The 21,380-nt window shown below is 33.9% G+C and overlaps 1 protein-coding gene and 1 pseudogene across 1 annotated transcript; both read left to right on the top strand.

Moving 5' to 3' along the window:
- Positions 1 to 7,163: 7,163 nt before the first annotated feature.
- LOC112728310 (brefeldin A-inhibited guanine nucleotide-exchange protein 2) lies at positions 7,164 to 17,394 on the top strand. The gene is made up of 11 exons (XM_025778392.3): positions 7,164 to 8,890; positions 9,556 to 9,873; positions 10,109 to 10,451; positions 10,528 to 10,950; positions 11,039 to 11,331; positions 11,734 to 12,007; positions 13,240 to 13,745; positions 14,417 to 14,738; positions 14,855 to 15,236; positions 15,379 to 16,061; positions 16,491 to 17,394. The coding sequence occupies exons 1-11, from the start codon at positions 7,683 to 7,685 to the stop codon at positions 17,100 to 17,102; spliced, it is 5,364 nt and encodes a 1,787-aa protein (XP_025634177.1). The 5' UTR covers positions 7,164 to 7,682; the 3' UTR covers positions 17,103 to 17,394.
- Positions 17,395 to 18,614: 1,220 nt separating this feature from the next.
- On the top strand, positions 18,615 to 19,516 carry LOC112728311 (uncharacterized; annotated as a pseudogene).
- Positions 19,517 to 21,380: the final 1,864 nt, after the last annotated feature.

A 21,380-nucleotide genomic window follows, 5' to 3' on the forward strand; every position in this document is an offset into this window, starting at 1 on the left:
TTATTTTCTTCTTTTAGTCGGAATGGATTATTCTTCACAATTAATGATCTAACAATCATTGGGGTTCTTATTAGATGTGATTCGTTTATATAAAATCTCTTTAAAATTTCTTCTATGTAAGTCTTTTTATGGATAATATCCATTTTGTTACAAACTCAATTGAAGGCCAGGACAAAATTTGATTTTTTTTTAAAATCTTTCATCTCAAACTCTTATTTTAGAACATTTATGATCGTTGGAATCTCTTTAGGAGATCCAATTATATTTAAATCATCAATATACACAACAATTATAACGAATCCATATGTAGATTTTCTTATATAAACACACGGGTAAATATTATTATTTTTGAACCCCTTTTTCATCAAATACTTTATAAGACGGTGGCATCACATTCCTCCATATTATTTTAAACCATATAAAGATTTTTGCAATTTAGTCGAGTATAATCTTTGAGAATTCTCTTTGGTAATTTAAATATTTTTAGCCATTCAAAGACTCTCATATAAATATCACGATCCAATAACTCATATAGATAGGCTGTGAACAAATCTATCAAGTGCATATTTAGCTTATGATATACAAATAAGCTAATCAAATATTTCAAAGTAATTACATCAACTACATGAGAGTACATCTCCTCATAGTCTATATTAAGCCTTTGTGAGAAACCTTGTGCTACAAGTCGAGTTTTGTAGAATGCAATTTTTTTATTTTCATTTCGTTTGCTCACAAATACCCATTTGTATTCAATAGATTTCACACTTTTAGGTGTTTGGACTACAGGTTTATAGACTTCATATTTCGCAAGTGAGTATAATTCATTTTTCATGGCTTCTTTCTATTTTTGTCAATCATCCCTTTGTCAATATTCTTTGAGAGTTTTTGCTTCAAGATCCTCATTTTTATGTATAATATTTAGCGCTACATGACATGCAAATATATTGTTGACAATTATTTCTTTTCGATTCTATTTTTTTTCCATAACGATATAGTTTATTGAGATTTTATCATCTTGATAATTTTTAGGTACTTGAACATCTTCCGATATTTTAATTATATCGTGATTTTGGACAACTGCATGTGTTTCAACTATGTTTACTGTTTTTGTCCTCTTTGATAGAAAGAGTATTTGCCTCTTTATCACAATTTTTTTCTTTTATGAAAATTTTTATTTCTAGAACCAATTAGTCTATCATGATTTTGGCATATGTTTACACTATTGGCTATTTGTCCAATATGGACATCAATTTGAATCGGAGCACTTTTAGATTGTATATAGAATTTTGTCATACTTTCAGTATCAAAAAATGTATTAAGCAATTTATTTATAATTTTTTACAAATATATAATCTTTTGAACTTTTAATTTACATTATATTGAATAAGAATCTAAATGTATTAACAATGATGCATCTTAATTTAGCTCTTTTGTCAGCCGTTTATTTTTTTCCCCTAATATTAGAAACATTGTCTCATTAACCATTTACAAATCGAACTCTATATACATTTTCTGTTTGTATTTGTAAATACCTCATAATAGAAAGAGAATAATGTCCAATATATATTCCCAAATTTTTTTTGGGTTCTCTTTTGGTGTGATTAGGTAGAGCAATTGGAATATATACCATACATCTAAATATTTTCAAATGGAATATATTTGGCTGTTGGCCAAAAATCAATTGTAAATGAGATAATTGTGCTAACTTGTTGGTCTTAAATAAATAAATAATGCAGCATGTAAAATAGCATGTTCCAAGTAAAAAGAAAAAATTTTGGTAACAAAAAATTTTCAGTCATAATTAGCCAAAATTTTTTATAATTTACTTCATTTATATAACTTAATAACAGTTTTATTTTTTATCTCACTCTCTTATCAATCCATTTATCATATTCTTATCAGCCCCATTTATTAATGGCATTAATTATAATATCATATTTCTTACTATTAGGCATTCTTGTAATCAATACTTAATATTTTCTTTTATGATTTGATTTTTATATTTAAGAACACAATAAAGACTAATAATAACTATAAAGAACGGTAATGATAATTTATATTAAATGAGTTAATTTTAATTGATTTTTTATTTTTGTTAAGTCATTTATCATCATTCAATGGAGATACAAAATCTAAAAGCTACTTTAATATGGTTTTGTTTCCGTTAATTCAATTATTTTCATTCAAAATTCACAACTCTAATACCATTGCAAGCACAATTAAAAATTTAGAATAGGTCAAAAAATTTTATAAGAAGTCATCTTTATCATTGCAAATAGTATGGCAATTGAATTCGATCTTAATATGGTACCTATGGTAGAATGTGCTGATGAAGAATTTGAACAACAGACGGACTCACCCGACGAGGTTGTTGTCAGTCAACAACCAATTGAGAATATGAAAAATCACCTAGTTTTGATGAGATATGGTAATAAACTGCTTTTTTTTGTTTTTATGTGTATTTATAATTATATTGTACTACTATGTTCATATACATAACATTCATACGTTCATATACATAACATCCATAATTACATACAACTAACATCTAAAAATTAAATTCATGTTTATTAGATATTATATTCATACACATATTAATTTTTAGTTATTGCATAAGTAATTATAAAATTAACACAAATATTTTTAAATTTGTCATAATTGAATTTAAAAAAATGTCAAATTCTTAAATTAATTTATTCAATTGATAAATTTACTCATAACACCCATAAATTCATCCACATAATATCCATAATTTCATATTAATAACATCCATAATTTGTACTCATAATATTCATAATTTCATACCTATGATGTCTATAATTAATAAATATTTATAATTAATATTATCAAATTTTAAACTATACGTCTTATTTTATTCTTCAAATTATCTCATATGTGTACTAGTAGGTCATGATTTTAATTATTTTAATATTTTTATTTAATATTCATATTAACCGTGCTACATTACCAAGATGAAATCTGCCAATAGCCAAAGCCTACTTATTCAAAAAAACACATCCTAAATTAACCCAGTTAATCCTAATACCACTTGTTTACCGCTGTAACCCTACTTTACCCATTTTCACTTGTTCTTACCGTTGAGACACACCCCCACTCCCCATCTCCACTTGCAGCAATACATAGAACTCCGGATTGCTATCTTCGCCGGTCGCATTCGTCGACTGAGTCAATGCCGCTGGAAAACCAGTTGCCGCCACTAACAAGTACGGTCCCACATTCGCCAAAGTGACACCCGGCACGGCTACATGTTTCCGTCGTGGAGACGCATCCACACATGAAACCTTCATCGCGACGCCCTTCAGTAGCTCCACCACAAGACATGCTGCGGCTGGACTCTTCTGGCCTCGTGGAGATATTAGCATCCTCGCAACTCGTTTGCCGCTGCATCACCCTCCCAGCGTCGATCTCTGTCTCGAGTTCGAGCCCCCCTTGTAGTGTCTCTTCCCTCCGACACCAGCGCAACAACAACAGGTAAGTGGGTCTTCAAAGTTTTCGCTAATTGCCGGTTCTCGTATGTGTCTAGTCTATATGGATGTGTCTTCTGCCACATGTGTCTTATAAGAATGTGTCTTTTTCGTGTTTGCATGTAATCGCATATGTGTTTTCCATGTTCCTCCTAATTTCATCGTGACATCTTCGGAGTTGTCTCAGCATAGATGTGTCTTACACTGGAGATGGCTATCATAGACATGTGATAGTAACAGATTTTTCTTTTCACGGATGTGTCTTCTGTTTGGATGTGGCTTGTTAACCACAGATGTGTCTCTTCCACGGAAATAATGGTTAGTTCATTTGACTTCAATGGAGACACATATACCTTACCGGATATGGTTGAGGAGAAGATGGTTGCATGACACCTTGTACCACTGACGTCACACTTCTATTCAACGGGCCTAGTGGTGCAACAAGGTAGGATCAGAGTGACGGCACAATCACCGTATAAGGGTAATGATGGCGTGCCAGTGACCTGAACAGTTCCACGAAGAAGAAGCGGGATCCGGGTGTAGGCGCACTCACCGTTGAAGGGTAATGTCGGCGTCTCAGTGACTTGAAAAGTTTCACAAAGGAGAAGTGGCCTTCAGGTGAAGGCGCAGTCACCGTCGATGGAACAAATGGCAACGTCTTGGTGAGATGAAAAGCAACCCGACGGAGACGCAACTAGCGAGAAGAACGAGGCTTAGGTTTGCGTGACGGTGTGCCTTGCTGCGTTCGTAATTGGCGTGAAAGTCTCATGTTACGTTAGTACGTTACCACTCCTTTCTATTTCAAATTGCATTGTACTAGACCCACTAAATCCCTAATTGACATAACAAATTATATTTAATTAATTTTAATTAGTGTTGGTAATAGTTGGCAGATGCAACTCTTGGTACCCTATACTTTTTCTATTCATATGTATGCTTATTTATTGATTTTAATATGACGAGTTAATAATTATTTTTAAAAAATATTTTTAAATTTTTGTTTGTATTTTATATTTTTTTAATATTTTATATGTAAAATATAAGTTGTATAGTAGAAGTTGTTAAAAATTTTTAATTTAACTTTCATAATTTTTGCAAAGAATTATTGAATTTAATGGATAATAATGTGATTGAGAGATGTTAGGAATTTGATTTGAGAGAAACTGAATTTGATTTTGGAAATAACATTAATGATTCTAAAGCAAAATGGTAAGTAATAAGGAGGATAAGTGATAAGGAGGTGTATGTCACTTGCTTATCAAGAGAGTGAAAATTTTTACATGATATTTCTATATTGTAATTATTCTTTAGCTATCTAACATCACTCAAGTAAAAATTGGGATATTTGTTCTCATGAAAAAGCATCTAGCAATTAACTCAAGGCATTTAATAAGTGATTTTACTACTCCCTACTTTTGTATATAAACATGAGCTACTTGATATTCAATACTTATATAAACCATTAACCTTGGCCCAAGAAAACAGAAATCACGATGCTCACGTGCCCTATAATTCGGATAGGAACAACGACTAATAAGACATTTCGAAAATCAAATATAACAAACACATCAGATATGGTCGAGAATATCTCGGTAAACAAGTACTCAACCGCACAAAATTTCATTTTAAAAGGACCTCCATGGGACTGGAGCAGGCAGGTTGAGAAAAAGAACTATCACTGGTATAAGTAGAAGAAGAAAGAAAGACTCCCTTATTATTTTGCTTATACTTAAGATTTTTTTGACTTGAGCGTCGAAATTTTTTTTACAAATATTCCCCCGACGGTGTTTGAAGGATTGACCGACCTATAACTCAGCCACATCATCTCGAACGACCCACAGCTCAGCCAGTTCATCTTAGACAGAACAAATACTTATACCAATGGCTAGATAATAAGAATAAAAAATGTGGGAAATAAATTTACTGGCATTATCAAGATAATTGTTTTGATTAGATTTTTCAAAATTATATTTTTAATTTTATAATTTGTCCAAATATTCTCGGAAACACTAAGTTGCAACATGATAATAAGTACACATGAATCTATATATCTATATATATGTACTAAAAGTGGTAAATGTCAATATCCTGTACAAGTAGTAAATCGAATCAATCTGATTCGATTTATTATATATATGTTGTTCAATAGTAAATCGAATCAGGCTTATTCAATTTACTATATATATGCTAAATTGAATCCAATTGATCCGATTTATTACTAAAAGGTGTAAATCGAATATAATTAATTCGATTTATATAGAATCATTCAGGCTACACGTAAACTATTTTATTGTAGGACATTAATGTAATATTAGAGGCTATTTAATTTGTTTATGTTATTTATTCTATTTTCTATTATATGTTATTTTTGATATGTTAAAACTCTTAAAAAAATTTTTATTTATAGATAAATATTTTAAATTAAATACTAATAAAATATTATTTATCTAACTCACTTATTAATTACTAAAAATAAATTATAAAAATTTATAAAATAATATTTCATATATATTTGATCATATTCCATGATATGCCATTCAAATAAGCATTTTATAACAAAAGGTACCCTCCCCAATAACTAAAGTACGGAAGAGAGGGGACGTTAAGTAATCATTTGATTGTACGAAAAGCCAAATCTTGAGGTTCACTCAGATCTCAGTTTCTATTAACATGATCATGCATGCTTTCTTGAAGAGAGCTTATATTTTAAATCTACCTAGGATGGTGCTTACTGCTTCCACCTGTCACGTGACTTTCTATTAACTAATTGTGATTTGCTTTTTCAGACAAATCCAGTAATCCATCTATACCATAGATATGCTCTTTTTTTTTCTTATATAATATAGATGGCGCAATAAAATATTTTTTTTTCATCCCACAACCCTATATATACATATATTGTAAAAATATATGTTAAAATTGTTAATTAAAATCTTCTAATAAAAATATATGACTTTAAATCTAGATAATAATTAAATCCGGATATATAATACTTATGTTATATCCTATTATTCAAGTTTCCAGGAGTAATGTTCCCGAAACTAGGTGAAAAAAATAGCGGTTTAATAAGAATTTTCCTCAACAATTTGAACTTCAACATTTAGAATTTATTTGGTTGAATTTTTAATAATTTTTTAAATAATATTTTAAAAAGATTTAAAAAAATTTATATTTAAATCCTATACAAAAATATATTTTTATTTAATAAATATATTTAGGTATAATAATATAAAAAATATTTTTATTTATTTATTATGTTAAAAAAATATTTTTAAGTAATTTTTTAAAAAATATAAATTATAATTTTTAAAAGAAATTTTTTATTTTTTAAATATTTTTACTTTTATTAGTAAATTTTATCAAACGCACTAAAAAATAAAAAAAATTCTTTTTCTAATAATTTAATAATATTTAAAAAATTTCTAAATTATAATTTAAAAAAATATTTTTAAATATTTTTATTATTAAAATTTTATTAAATAAGTTAAAAATAAACTAAAGCTTTTTTCTATTAAAATTATTTTTTAACAACGTAATGACACCTAATCAAATTCTTAAAATAACAGTAATTGTGAAGGTCAAAATTTTAAAGTCATTAATAAACGTACGTTATAAAAATCAAGCTAAGGGAATATGACTACATTAGTCTATAAATAAAACGGTCTAAAGAGATTAATTATAAGAAAAATTAAATTATTCAAAGTAAAATGAATAAAAAAAAAAAGAATTTTCCAATTCTCCGGCAGCTATAGATCTGCAAGATACGCGAAAACCCAAAATTACCCTCACGTTGTATCCTTTATTACGCTGGTAAGCGTTAAACTCATACCATTTGGAACGAACGAAAGGGCTTTCGCGTCAATTCAGATCCAAAACTCATAGTTAGTTGCAGAGCTAGTGAGAACCAAAAACGCTCTCTATCAAACAAAATTACAGTAACCATTTTTTACTTTTCTTCTCTGCGATTTGAGATCGCACCGGAAAACGAAACCACAAACACTTCAACTCGCTCTGGCGCCAACTCACTGAGTCAGCTCGCTGCCATTGTTGAACAGCGTACCGAGCTTCACCAATACTCACTCTCTCAGCTCATGGAATGAGGATCCTAGCTTAGAATCATTCACATTTTCCCGAACGTCTCAGATCTCGCGCCGAGCGCGCGTGTTATCGAGTCGTAACTCGCTCCGCAACTCGGGAATGGCTTCTGCGGAAGCCGATTCCCGACTGAGTAGGATCGTCGTCCCCGCGCTCGAGGCGATCGTGAAGAACGTGTCATGGAGGAAGCACGCGAAGCTCGCGCACGAATGCAAGTCGGTGATCGACAGGCTTAGAAATAACAATGCAGCGGAGACGGCTGCGTCGCCGTCGGGCTCTCCTTCCGACGGGGAGCCCGATTCCACGTCGCCGGGACCCCTCCACGACGGCGGTCCCGTGGAGTACTCCTTCGCGGAGTCGGAATCGATCCTCAGTCCTCTCATCAATGCCGCGAAATCCGGCGTGCTGAAGATCGCTGAGCCCGCCGTAGACGCAATCCAGAAGCTCATCGCGTACGGCTACCTGCGCGGCGAGGCGGATCCCGGAGGCTCCTCACCGGAGGCGAAATTGCTCTCGAATATGATCGAATCGGTTTGCAAGTGCAATGAGTTAGGAGACGAAACAATGGAGTTGCAGGTTCTGAAAACGCTGTTGTCCGCGGTAACCTCAATTTCGTTGCGAATTCACGGTGATTGCTTGCTTATGATAGTGCGAACCTGTTATGATTTATATCTAACGAGTAAAACCGCGGTGAATCAAACAACGGCGAAAGCCTCGTTGATTCAGATGCTGGTTATTGTGTTTAGGAGAATGGAAGCGGATTCTTCCACGGTTCCTATTCAGCCGATTGTGTTGGCTGATTTGATGGAGCCAGCAGAAAAATCTGATTCTTCCACGCAGTTTGTGCAAGGTTTTATCACCAAGATTATGCAGGACATTGATGGTGTTTTGAACCCTGGTACACCTAGTGCTAAGGTTTCGATGCTAGGTGGCCATGATGGTGCGTTTGAGACTACGGCGACGGTGGAGGGGACAAACCCGACGGATTTGTTGGATTCGACTGATAAGGACATGTTGGATGCGAAGTATTGGGAGATCAGTATGTATAAGACGGCTCTAGAAGGGAGGAAGGGAGAGCTTGTGGATGGTGGTGACATTGTGGAGAGGGATGATGATTTAGAGGTCAAGATTGGTAACAAGTTGAGGAGGGATGCCTTTTTGGTATTCAGGGCACTCTGTAAATTGTCGATGAAGACGCCCCCTAAAGAGGCTTCTTCCGATCCCCAGTTAATGAAGGGAAAGATTGTGGCTCTGGAGCTATTGAAGATTTTGCTGGAGAACGCTGGAGCTGTTTTCAGGACTAGTGAAAGGTATCTCATTTTTGTGTCACTCCTTTGTAGAGCTTCCTTGAAACATTGACATTTTTGGCAGTTAGGGCGAAAAGCATATCTTGGTTTAGTTCAGTTTGTAGACGATCTAGAATGTGTAGTTTCTGTGCCAAACTTAGTAAAGAAGGAGGTCAGCATGACTAGATTGTGCTGAGGAAGGGTCTGTCAGTAATTCATACTAATTTATCATCTGTGACGGTTAGGAATCAAGGATCTGCTGACATTGATGTAAGAATTAGCTTACTTATAGGTTACAACATCTAATAATTCATTATGAAAACAATGTTAGTAAAGCTTTCCATTGAGTTATACGTAGTTTCCATGTTAAATATGGTGTCATAAAACACAGACTGGGAAGCAGATAATCAACCATTACTTTATATTTACTAATATAAAGTCATGGATTAGGCTTTAGAAACCAAGCTTAATATAGAATATTTTGAGCAGGATATACAAAGCCCCTATTTCACTTAAGTGATTATATTTGTATTCAGCCCTATTGAGATTGAAACAATTGTAAGAGGAAACTGAAGTGGCAATTCATCTTCTATCTCAGTAAAATGAAAAATAAAAGTTATCTCTACATAATGCTATTCTTTCTTCTATTTGATCACTACTGATGGTTGTACAATTGGTTGAGTAAACAGGTTTCTAGGTGCCATCAAGCAGTACTTATGTTTATCATTGTTGAAGAACAGTGCTTCAACTCTTTTGATCGTTTTTCAGCTATCTTGCTCCATCTTCATCAGTCTGGTATCAAGATTTAGAGCTGGATTGAAGGCCGAAATTGGTGTTTTTTTCCCTATGATAATACTCAGGGTACTGGAAAATGTTTCTCAACCTAATTTTCAGCAAAAGATGATAGTGCTTCGGTTTCTCGAGAAACTTTGCATTGATTCACAGATATTGGTCGACATATTTATCAACTATGATTGTGATGTCAATTCATCCAACATTTTTGAGAGGTATGCTCCATTTTATTTTATACGGACATTTAATACGTATTTTATTTTATTTGATTTTCTTCTCTATGAATCATATATGCAGTTTTTCTGTTCATAATATGATTATCGAGTTTACTATTATTTCCATGTTGCCAATGTGTTTTCATGGATTACTTTCGTAATGGTATTGCTGTGATCTTGATTGTCACTTATTATACTTTGTCTATTTTATATCTAATTGTTCAGTTCCTCCTAGGATGGTCAATGGACTTCTTAAGACTGCTCAAGGTGTCCCTCCTGGTGCAGCCACCACACTTCTGCCACCTCAAGAGGCAACACTAAAACTTGAAGCCATGAAAACCTTGGTTGCTGTTTTAAAATCAATGGGAAGCTGGCTGAACAAACAATTGATAATTCCAGATCCTCATTCTGCTAAGAAAATTGAAGCAGCTGACAGCAGTGCTGAGGCTGGAGGTTTGACCATGGTAAATGGAAATGGAGAAGATCCCGTTGGACAAGACTCTCCACCTGAAATCTCAAATGATGCATCTGATGTTTCAAATATTGGGCAGCGACGGGCTTATAAACTGGAACTTCTGGTAAGCAGATTTACAAGGTTTTGAGAAGTTTGGCTCTGTTGTTGCTTTTGCTTTTGCTAATGCAAGTTTATGGCAGGAAGGTATATCACTTTTTAACAGGAAACCTAAGAAAGGAATCGAGTTCCTCATCAATGCCAAAAAAGTGGGTAATTCACCAGAGGATATAGCTGCTTTTCTTAAAGATGCATCTGGGTTGAACAAGACTTTGATTGGTGATTTTCTGGGAGAAAGGGAAGAATTATCCTTGAAGGTTATGCATGCCTATGTGGATTCATTTGACTTCCAAGGGATGGAGTTTGATGAGGCAATTAGGGTCTTTCTTCTAGGCTTTCGACTGCCTGGTGAGGCACAGAAGATTGATCGGATCATGGAAAAGTTTGCTGAACGTTATTCCAAATGTAATCCAAAGGCCTTTTCTAGTGCCGACACAGCCTATGTCCTTGCTTATTCTGTAATATTGCTCAACACAGATGCTCACAATCCTATGGTGAAGAACAAGGTGTGCTCTTATAATTGTCTGGATTCATTTTCAAATAATTACGATAGACATATTGACTTATTTTCTGTTTGGTCTTTGAGCTGTGCAGATGTCTGTCGATGATTTCATAAGAAACAATCGTGGCATTGATGATGGAAAAGATCTCCCCGAGGAGTATTTGAGGTCCTTGTTTGAGAGAATATCCAGAACTGAGATCAAAATGAAAGATGACAATATGGTTCCACAGCAAAAACAGGCTGCAAACTCTAATAGACTTTTAGGATTGGATAGTATATTGAATATCGTGACCAACAAGCATTGGGAAGACAGCCATATGGAAACCAGTGATGATCTTATCCGTCATATGCAACAACAATTCAAAGAAAAAGCTCGCAAATCCGAGTATGTTCAGTCAAAATTTCCATATTTTTGGACAGAATTATTATCTAAAACATGCCTTTCAACATGTTTTTGTTTGTGGCATGGAGAACCTTCTGTTACAATTGTTCATTCATCTCATGGCTGTTTATGGATCCTACCATGTTTACTAGTATTTATCTGTTGTTTTACTCATTCCATGTCTATCTGAAGTGTGGTGCATCAATCTTAAATTTTCACCAAAGTAAATTCCTTTTATGTGTGCATGTATGTTGATTAGTTCTTTTAATGGCAGTTATATAACTTGTTTGGAATTTCTGACTATGATTTCTTCTTTTTACTGCAGTACCTTTACACATTTATTGAGGGAAAAATTTTGTTCCCAGAATTTATTTTACTTGATTTCTATGTGCTTGCTACTTGTAGGTCGGTCTATTATGCGGCAACAAATGTTGTAATCCTTAGATTCATGATTGAGGTGTGTTGGGCACCAATGTTAGCTGCCTTCAGTGTTCCTCTTGATCAAAGTGATGATGAAGTTGTAATATCTCTGTGTCTCGAGGGCTTCCGCTATGCTATTCATGTTACTTGTGGAACGTCCATGAAGACACATCGAGATGTTTTTGTGACTTCACTAGCAAAGTTTACCTCTCTGCATTCTCCTGCTGCCATTAAGCAAAAAAATGTAGATGCAATTAAGGTTGGTTACCTTTAACTTCTTTCCGGACTGGTTTATGTGAAATTTAATAAGCTGATGTTATAATCAACTATCAGTTAATATTGTATGTTATGATACTTTATGCAGTTATTGCCCCCCTTGCCAAAGGGTCAGTTTATAGACCTTGTCATACAGGTTCAGCTATGAACTTTGTAAATTTAACCATTAGATTTATCTTGAAATAAATCAATGGTTCTCATTCATTTCCAGCTACCTACTCATCAGGTGCTTGTTTTTTTCACAAAATGAATTTTGAAGCATGCCTTTCCTATTTACTCTATCTATCACTTGCTTCAAATCATATCTCTGGAAAAACCAATGAGTGGTGCAGTATTCATTAGAATGTGGGAGCAAAAAATAGATATCTTGTGAGAGAAGTGGGGAAGAGAGAGGGGAAAAACCAAGCATGGAAACGATATTCATCCATATGTTATCAAATAAGGACAAGGGAGTGGTTCTTTCTTCCAAAACTTTCCTACATTGTCTCCCACTTTGGCTTTCAAATGACACACCCCTGCGCGCGCGTGTCCGCAAGAGTTGGATCTTATATTCACCTCAAAGAGTCACCCTCGTTTCCCCCTTTTACTATTGATTTCTTGGATTTGCCAAAACTTATTTTTTTTTAGTAAAAAGTAAAAAAACTTACTGACCTGTATCAATTTTAGTTCAGTAATGCCTTGTGTAGATTGTGGAGAACAGGTATAAATGTCACTACACAGTACTCTTTACACACTTTTCTGCCCAAGCGGCAACGTTCAGGCCCAAAAAAATAGAGTATTTTATATTTAGGAAAAACTATGAAATTATTTAAAACCTACTGTAAAATATCATGTGCCCATAGCTAGACCCATATATCACTTGCTATTGTTTGTGTATTGAATGTATACATCTTTTATTATTTGAACTTCATGTTTACTTTTTATCAAAGTAAGTTGTAAAGCTGCTTTCTGGATTTACTTTCATCACTGAGTATATTAAAAATAAGTAGTCTAGCCATCATTTCTTCTGCAAATATGTTGATTATGAAATTTTATGGGGTTTCTGCGGAGTTTGCTGCATTTGCTGGAAATTTTTCTAGGCGAGATCTCCAGACGTATTAAAATGTTCTTGCATATTGGATCTTTTAATTGTTGTAATACATTTTTCGTACCTGACTCAAAGTTAAGTTGTTGATAACATTATGACGTTGGGTTTTCTGTCTGAATTGTTGATAGGCAATAGTTACTATTGCTGATGAGGATGGAAATTACTTACAAGAAGCTTGGGAGCATATCTTGACCTGTGTTTCCCGGTTTGAGCATCTACTTCTTCTCGGAGAGGGCGCTCCACCAGACGCTACATTCTTTTCCTTTCCTCAGAATGAGTCAGAAAAGGCAAAGCAAACGAAATCAACCATTCTTCCTGTTTTGAAAAAGAAGGGACCTGGTAGGTTACAGTATGCTGCTGCCACATTGATGCGAGGTTCGTATGACAGTGCTGGAATTGGTGGCAATGCTTCTGGAACCATCACATCAGAACAGGTGAACAATATAGTTTCTAATTTGCACATGTTGGAACAAGTTGGAAGCTCTGAAATGAATCGCATATTCACTCGGAGTCAGAAGTTGAACAGTGAGGCCATAGTAGATTTTGTTAAGGCTCTGTGCAAGGTCTCCATGGACGAACTAAGATCTCCGTCTGATCCCCGAGTTTTCAGCCTCACAAAGATAGTTGAGATTGCGTATGTATTACTTGCCTAGTGCTTATTGCATTCTACACCTTAGCTCTTCCTCTAAACTTTTCATCATCTTTTTCTCATGGCTCAAGGTTTAAGGGTGTGGGCGAGTTATTAGAGAAAAACAGCACATGGCATTCTGGTAGATTTTATCTTTCAGGGTGTAACAATATTCTTTGGCACTCTGCCACCTTAGTTTTCTCTTTTTTGGTTGATTGTTCATTCCAAATTCCCCAATCTCTGTCTGAGCTTTTTGTTATGGCTCGTACTATTTATGGATAGGGTTTATTACAAAAATATAGATAATGGCACTTTGGCATGTTGATCTTGGTTGTTGCATTATTCTTTGTTGTGTAGAAACTAAGCATGTTGCTACCTTTTTTACTCTTGGTTTAACTTTTGAGTCCTCAAACTCATGCATTTGGGAAAATTGGTGAATCGAACTACTTTTCATTTCAAATTCCGGTGGTCACCATATTGGCTTGCCTGTGTAAGAGGCTACTTTTTTCTTTCAACTCCCTATTTCAGATGTTAAACAACTGCCAAAGTGCTTATTAGGTTTGATGATTGAAAAAACTAAAGTTGAGGCAGAGCAACAAGCTAATGACTTATGTTTTATGATTTATTAATATCTTTGCTTTTCTAATTATTATGTTGACATGACTATATTGCAACAGGCACTATAATATGGACCGCATCAGGCTTGTGTGGTCGAGCATCTGGCATGTTCTCTCTGATTTCTTTGTGACTATTGGCTGTTCTGGAAACCTTTCAGTTGCAATTTTTGCGATGGATTCCTTGCGTCAGTTGTCAATGAAATTTCTAGAGCGGGAAGAGTTGGCTAATTACAATTTTCAAAATGAATTTATGAAGCCTTTTGAAATTGTCATGCAAAAGAGTAGTGCTGTTGAGATCAGAGAACTAATTATCCGATGTGTCTCTCAGATGGTTTTATCTCGTGTCAAAAATGTCAAATCTGGATGGAAGAGCATGTTCACGGTAGAGTTGATCAACTTTTCTCTTCTGTTTATGATAGGGACATTTTTTCTTTTCTGTCGATTGTTTGTTGTCTTTTAACTCCTTTTTCTCATTATTAAGTATAAACTTGATTTCAGGTATTCACTACAGCAGCATATGATGACCATAAGAACATTGTATTCTTGGCTTTTGAAATTATTGAGAAGATTATTCGAGATTATTTTCCATACATTACTGAGACAGAGACCACCACATTCACTGACTGTGTGAATTGTCTAATTGCTTTTACAAATACTAGATTCAACAAAGAGATTAGCCTGAATGCCATTGCTTTTCTTCGGTTCTGCGCAACCAAACTAGCAGAAGGAGACTTTGGTTCATCGTCAAGAAATAAGGATAAGGAAGTCTCTAGAAAGGCTTCCCCGCGTTCACCTCAAACAGGAAAAGAGGGGAAACAAGACAATGGAGAGGTGACTCAAAAGGAGGATCATCTCTATTTTTGGTTTCCTCTATTGGCTGGTGAGGATGCTGTATTAACCCTTCTTGCAAAATTATGTTATCAATATTCTTAAGTTGCTCAAATGATTATTATCATCTTCTTTCATGTTTTAAGAAGCTTGGCTTTTGTTAGAAGTACTTATTCTTGGTCAACATTGTGCAGGATTATCTGAGCTTAGTTTTGATCCAAGGCCTGAGATTAGGAAGAGCGCCTTAGAAATCCTATTTGAATCCTTGCGCAATCATGGTCATCTTTTTTCACTACCTTTATGGGAAAGAGTATTTGAGTCAGTCCTCTTTCCCATATTTGATTTTGTACGACATACTATAGATCCTTCTGGGAGTAGTTCCCCTGTCAATAATGAAGTAGAGATTGTTGGTGATCTTGAGCACGATGCTTGGCTTTATGAGACATGCACATTGGCCCTCCAATTGGTTGTAGATCTTTTTATCAACTTTTACGACACTGTCAATCCACTTTTAAGAAAGGTCCTGATGCTACTGGTAAGCTTTATACAGCGCCCTCATCAAAACCTTGCTGGCATCGGTATTGCTGCATTTGTACGTTTGATGAGTAATGCTGGGGAGCTATTTTCTGATGAAAAGTGGTTCGAAGTGGTTTTGTCGTTAAAAGAAGCAGCTATTGCAACTCTCCCTGACTTCTCATTCTTTGAAAATGAAGACTTTGTGAATAGAAATTATGAACATGCACCAACAGCTGAAGATGACGGAGATCTTCCTGACTCGGCGTCACCTGAAACTTTAGCAAACTTGAGGACTCGCCATCTTTTTGCGTATTTGTCTGATGCAAAAAGCCGAGCTGCTGTTGAGCTTTTGTTGATTCAGGTAAATTCCAATTCTCTTTCTTCAGACGTTCTTAAATGCCTTGCTCCAAAAATAGAGGAGACCAAGAGCTGTAGCTCAAGTAGCAGTTAGACTTTGACATTGTCCAGTTTGGGATCAAGTTTTAGACAACCTTTGTAATGGAAAGAAGGCACAGCAGTTTCTTTTAAAAATTATGAAATTTCAATTAGCACTTAGCAGTTTCTTGGAATTTTGGTCTTGATCTTTATTATTTACATGACGATTAGATTCTTAATATATTGGTTCTGCTAAAAATATGTAAATTTAGGAATATGACAAAATTGGGGGGATTGTTTCTTTACACTCAAACTTGCTCTGGTACACAGCAATGTGCACTGTTATGCATCCCTGAAATATTGATGCATGTGTTTTTTGAGGAATAATGTTTAACACTCTTCCTGAAATTGGCAGGCAGTGATGGAGATATATAACATGCATCGTTTTCGCCTGTCAGCAAAACACATGCTAGTCCTGTTTGATGCATTGCATGAGGTGGCATTACATGCTCACAAGATTAACAGCGATACTACTTTACGTTCAAAGCTTCAAGAGTTTGGTTCCATGACCCAAATGCAAGACCCTCCATTATTACGACTTGAGAATGAGTCGTACCAAATATGCCTTACATTTTTACAGAACCTCATTATCGACAGGCCTTATAGTTATGAGGAGAGTGAGGTTGAATCTCATCTTGTTCGGCTATGCCAGGAGATCTTAGAGTTTTATATTGTAGTTGCAAGTTCTGGATTTACAACTCAGCCTTCTCGTGACAGACAGCCACATTGGTTAATTCCATTAGGGTCTGGGAAGCGGAGAGAACTGGCTACACGTTCACCTCTTGTCGTGGCTACGCTTGAGGCTATTTGTAGTTTAGGAGATGCTTCATTTGAGAAGAACCTGTCTAAATTTTTCCCTCTCCTTTCAAGCTTGGCAAGTTGCGAACATGGTACGCACGAAGTCCAGGTTGCTCTCTGTGATATGCTCAGTTTATCAGTTGGTCCTGTTCTGCTGAAGTCATGTTGAGTAGTTAAGGCTAACCCTGCATTTTGAGATGCAGGATATTTTTTGTTCATAATTTGTTCCGTCGTTTTCCATTACTTGTCAATAATATAGTTTGAAACTCTGTATGAAAAGTTAGTAATGATTGTGTTATAGCTTACGCTTTTCAAGTTCTGTATTTTAGAAGCTTAGCTTCTGCGGTCAGAATTAATTTGTATTACTAGAGGCTTAGTGTTGTACGCTTAACTTCTACTCATTTTTCAGAGGAATTAGTTTTGAAGCATTTATTCAACTCTGAATTAGTTTTTGCGATTAATTTGGTGGTTGTAAGTAAAATGTGAATATGATTGGAAACAGCTACATTCTATGAATATTTGTTTCTAATTATCTGGTGAAAAGTTAATGCACATAATAATTAAGACGAATGCTTTCTGTGTGTGAAAATGTAAACAGACATCTAGTTTCCATGCTGTTGCTGATGTCTTAATTTGTACCCTAATCACATTTTCCAGTGTTCCGCTACCTGTTTCCTTCACAAAAGCTGTCTTCATAAGTAATAATGCCAAACTTGAATTACAAATTACATAATTGGTTATGTATGTATTTGTATTTTATTAAATTTGAAATTCTTGATTTTCTTATTAACTATTCAAATGTTGTACAACACTTTTAAAGTTCAAGATTGTAATTACATTTTAGAAGAATATCCAAAACGCTTTTCAGCATGCAATTCCAGGATGTCATAGGCCTTCCCACATGTAAGTATGGAGCACAAGTTCGCTATTAAGAATGCTGTCTTCTTGTCCACAAAATCCAAGTACTGTTAACTTAGCCGAAAACTGCTTTGTCATTGATTCAGTTGAAGTCATTTGGATGCCACAGTAGAGAACAAAAATAATTTAGGACCGTGAAAGTGAAATTTTCCGCCGCCTTGTGTGCTTGAGTTTTCTAACTTTTCCCACCACTCACATAACATACAAAAACCTTAGCCAAATCCAAAGGTAATAATCACTAATCTGCTATGGTAGGTATAGATAGTTCAAGGAACAAAAATTTCAAGACATGCATGCTGATAAAATATGAAATTCCAAGATTTGTGTATTACATAAAAAAGGGTTAACCCCTCAAGAGACTTGAAAAGTTAAGAGCTCTAAAGTTTTCTGGGAAAAAACCATTTCTCCATTAAATAAAATGTGAAATTCATAAACATGTGTATTAACTATTAATATATCCCATATAAAAAGAAAAAAAAAAGTGAATTAATTCGATGTAAAAATAAAAAAAATAAAAATATGCCCGTAATTATTTCTCTAACTAGAATGTGACAAAAAATGTCTTGTCATAACATTCTAAAGCTACATTCACCATATAGTCTCATGAAAATAGATACAAAATATTTGGTAACCAAAATAAATTAATTAAAAATAAAATTTATTTTATATAATAATTAATAAATATTAAATAAAATAAGTTTTCTCTTTAGCATTGTCGAAAAATAAATATCATTCTCACACGGAATCAACAATTACCTTTTATATTCAACAGCTCTTATCATCATACATAAATCATTGCATATTTCATATACCAATAATAATAAAGTCCAATAACCCTTCCTTCAATCATAATGTTGCAACCTTTCACACCCTTCTTTTCCTTTCTTGATAGAAAATCCAAATCACTCTTCAACCTCCCAAAACCAGCACCGAGTAGTAGTTGCTGTTCATGCTGGTGCTGGAGAAGACAGCGACCCAGAAGAAAATTCTCACCAAGTTTTGATTTTGATGAATTCTCAGCGTCTTTCCTAGACATGAATCTGTCAAGGCAGTTCCAACAAGTGTTCAAGCTCATTGATTCCAATGGTGATGGAAAAATCTCAACCACTGAGCTCAGTGAAACTCTTCTATGTCTTGGATACAACAAGTGCATGGCTAAAAAAGAAGCTGAGAGAATGGTGAGAGCTTTGGACTTTAATGGAGATGGGTTTGTTGACTTTGATGAATTCATGGTTGTGATGAGAGAAGGAATAGCAACAACAGAAGAAGAAGAAGAAGAAGAAGGTGGCAAGAACAATAACAATAATAGTATTGATCAAGATGAGTATCTTATGGATGCTTTTCATGTGTTTGATTCTGATAAGAATGGATTAATCTCTGCTAAGGAATTGAGGAGAGTTTTGGTTAATCTTGGGTGTGATCGTTGCAGCATCAGAGAGTGTAAGCGTATGATCAAAAGTGTTGACAAGAATGGTGATGGGTTTGTTGATTTTGATGAATTTAGATCCATGATGAAAAAGGGACTTTCCAAATCCAAACAAAATTAGAACAAAATTGGGTTTGTCATGTATCTTTCATTATTCTCTAATTTTTCTTCTTTTTGATCAAGTATCAAATAATTATTATTGTATTTTATGCTAATAACATATCATCAATTTATTATTAGATGAAGTGTAATCTTTATTCATAGTAAAGTTTAAGTCTCATCCAATAATAAATAGATGATATTTTAATTTGAAATACAATAATAATGGTTGTCAAAAATATTTTTCTTTGTTTTTGTTCACTTTACTAACATAATGTATTCATACTCCAAACAAGGAGCCTCAAAATGGATGAGAGAAGCAATCAAATTTGTTTTAAAATAATTATTATCAGAGGAGAATTATTGTATATTCTGTTTGCCTAGGAGACTAATTTCATGCAAACAATAGTTTTGTGGTATGATTGATCATAGAAGCTAAGGTCCTATATGAGCAAGAAAATGGAAGGTGCATGGGATATGTGTTTTATGTTCAAGTGGAAGCAATTATTCGTTTTATTTTTCTGTAGTATTATTTTTTATTTGATTTAAACTAAATATTAAACATAAGTTGCACTTGCAGCTCTTGCTATTATTTAATATATGTTATATATATAATTAACTACTATATATTTGTGTATAAATATATATATTATTTAATTTATTTTTATGTATATTTTATATTTTAATATATATTTTATATAAATAATTGATTTAATAATTAATTTTTGGCGGCCAATGAGTAATAACTCAAATGGCATAGTTTTCCCATACTCAATTAAGAGGTTGCGGGTTCGAGTCTTCTATCTTTGGTAAAAAAAAAAATAATTAATTTTTGGTGAATATATATATATATATATATATATATATATATATATATATATATATATATAGAATAATAGGATATATTTATTTTCCTTATAAATATAAGATTGATATCTTTTTTATTGAAGAATTTTAGTATAAGCATGATAAACTAAGAAATATATCTAAACTGATTAGAAGATTTGAGTGTACTTTATTGAAAGATTAAATATGAGTTATGGGCCAGCGGCAACCCATTGGCCAGCGGCAAACCCTTAAATGGAGCTCAGTACCGCGACGGATTAGTCCTTGACCTGCCGGGTTGGGGATACCGTGGGAAACCAAAAAAAAAATATGAGTTATGGGCAGTGTTATCCTTTTGTCCATTCCAGAGAGAGATTATCAAATGAGTCAAATTGATATGTTTGTCTTTTTTATTTGATAGAGCCAAAACGAGCCATGTATTAAAGGTACTGAGTTTTTATCATGGCTTGTCTTTTTTCCTCTTTTGTGATTTAATTTCCAAGATATACAGTTCAATTTCAATAGTTTTATTTTTTGTGCAACGTGTATCTCAATTATTTAATGTTTGGTCTTAATCAGAGTTCAAACTACTTTTTCATAGTGAAATTCATCTTATTTATTAAAGATAATTATGAATTTCATAGCTCTATATTTCATACTTATCTTGTTTGACATTAATTATTGGACCACTACATAATAATAATAATAATAACTTGTTTTTGGTCATAATAAAACTATTTTTTAATACGTTGGAAAATTTCATACCCTTTGGACTTTCTATTTGATTGTATCAAAAAGTCCAATGAATTAGGATTTTCATATTGGGTCAGGTCTGAGAAAGAGAATGAACTTCAAGAGAATGATTCAAAGCAGTTTTTACAAGGTGAAATCATGCCCTACTAAACACGAGATAGATCTTCCAAAAACCATGACTTTTTCAAATAAGCCAATTCATAGAACGGTGTTGTTTTTTGTTATTGTTCTTTTGTAGGACCAAACTTTATTTGGCCCACAGCTTCGAGTCTAAAATCTTGAGACCCATCATTTCTTAAGAGGACACTCCATGACCAAAAATACACTGAACCTAGTACGAGTAAAAGAAAACTAAGAAAGTCGAGTGTTGGAAGACGGAAAAAAAAAAAAGAATACACACAAATTGTACGAGTAATGCTATTAATG

Source organism: Arachis hypogaea, chromosome 12 (assembly GCF_003086295.3).
Source record: "Arachis hypogaea cultivar Tifrunner chromosome 12, arahy.Tifrunner.gnm2.J5K5, whole genome shotgun sequence".
NCBI lineage: Eukaryota > Viridiplantae > Streptophyta > Magnoliopsida > Fabales > Fabaceae > Arachis > Arachis hypogaea.

Excerpts from the sequence above, each read along its gene's own strand:
- LOC112728310 (XM_025778392.3), top strand. The coding sequence starts at position 7,683 with ATGGCTTCTGCGGAAGCCGATTCCCGACTGAGTAGGATCGTCGTCCCC. Across the intron at positions 10,452-10,527 it reads CTTATAAACTGGAACTTCTG|GAAGGTATATCACTTTTTAA; the intron begins GTAAGCAGATTT and ends AGTTTATGGCAG. Across the intron at positions 11,332-11,733 it reads GAAAAAGCTCGCAAATCCGA|GTCGGTCTATTATGCGGCAA; the intron begins GTATGTTCAGTC and ends TGCTACTTGTAG.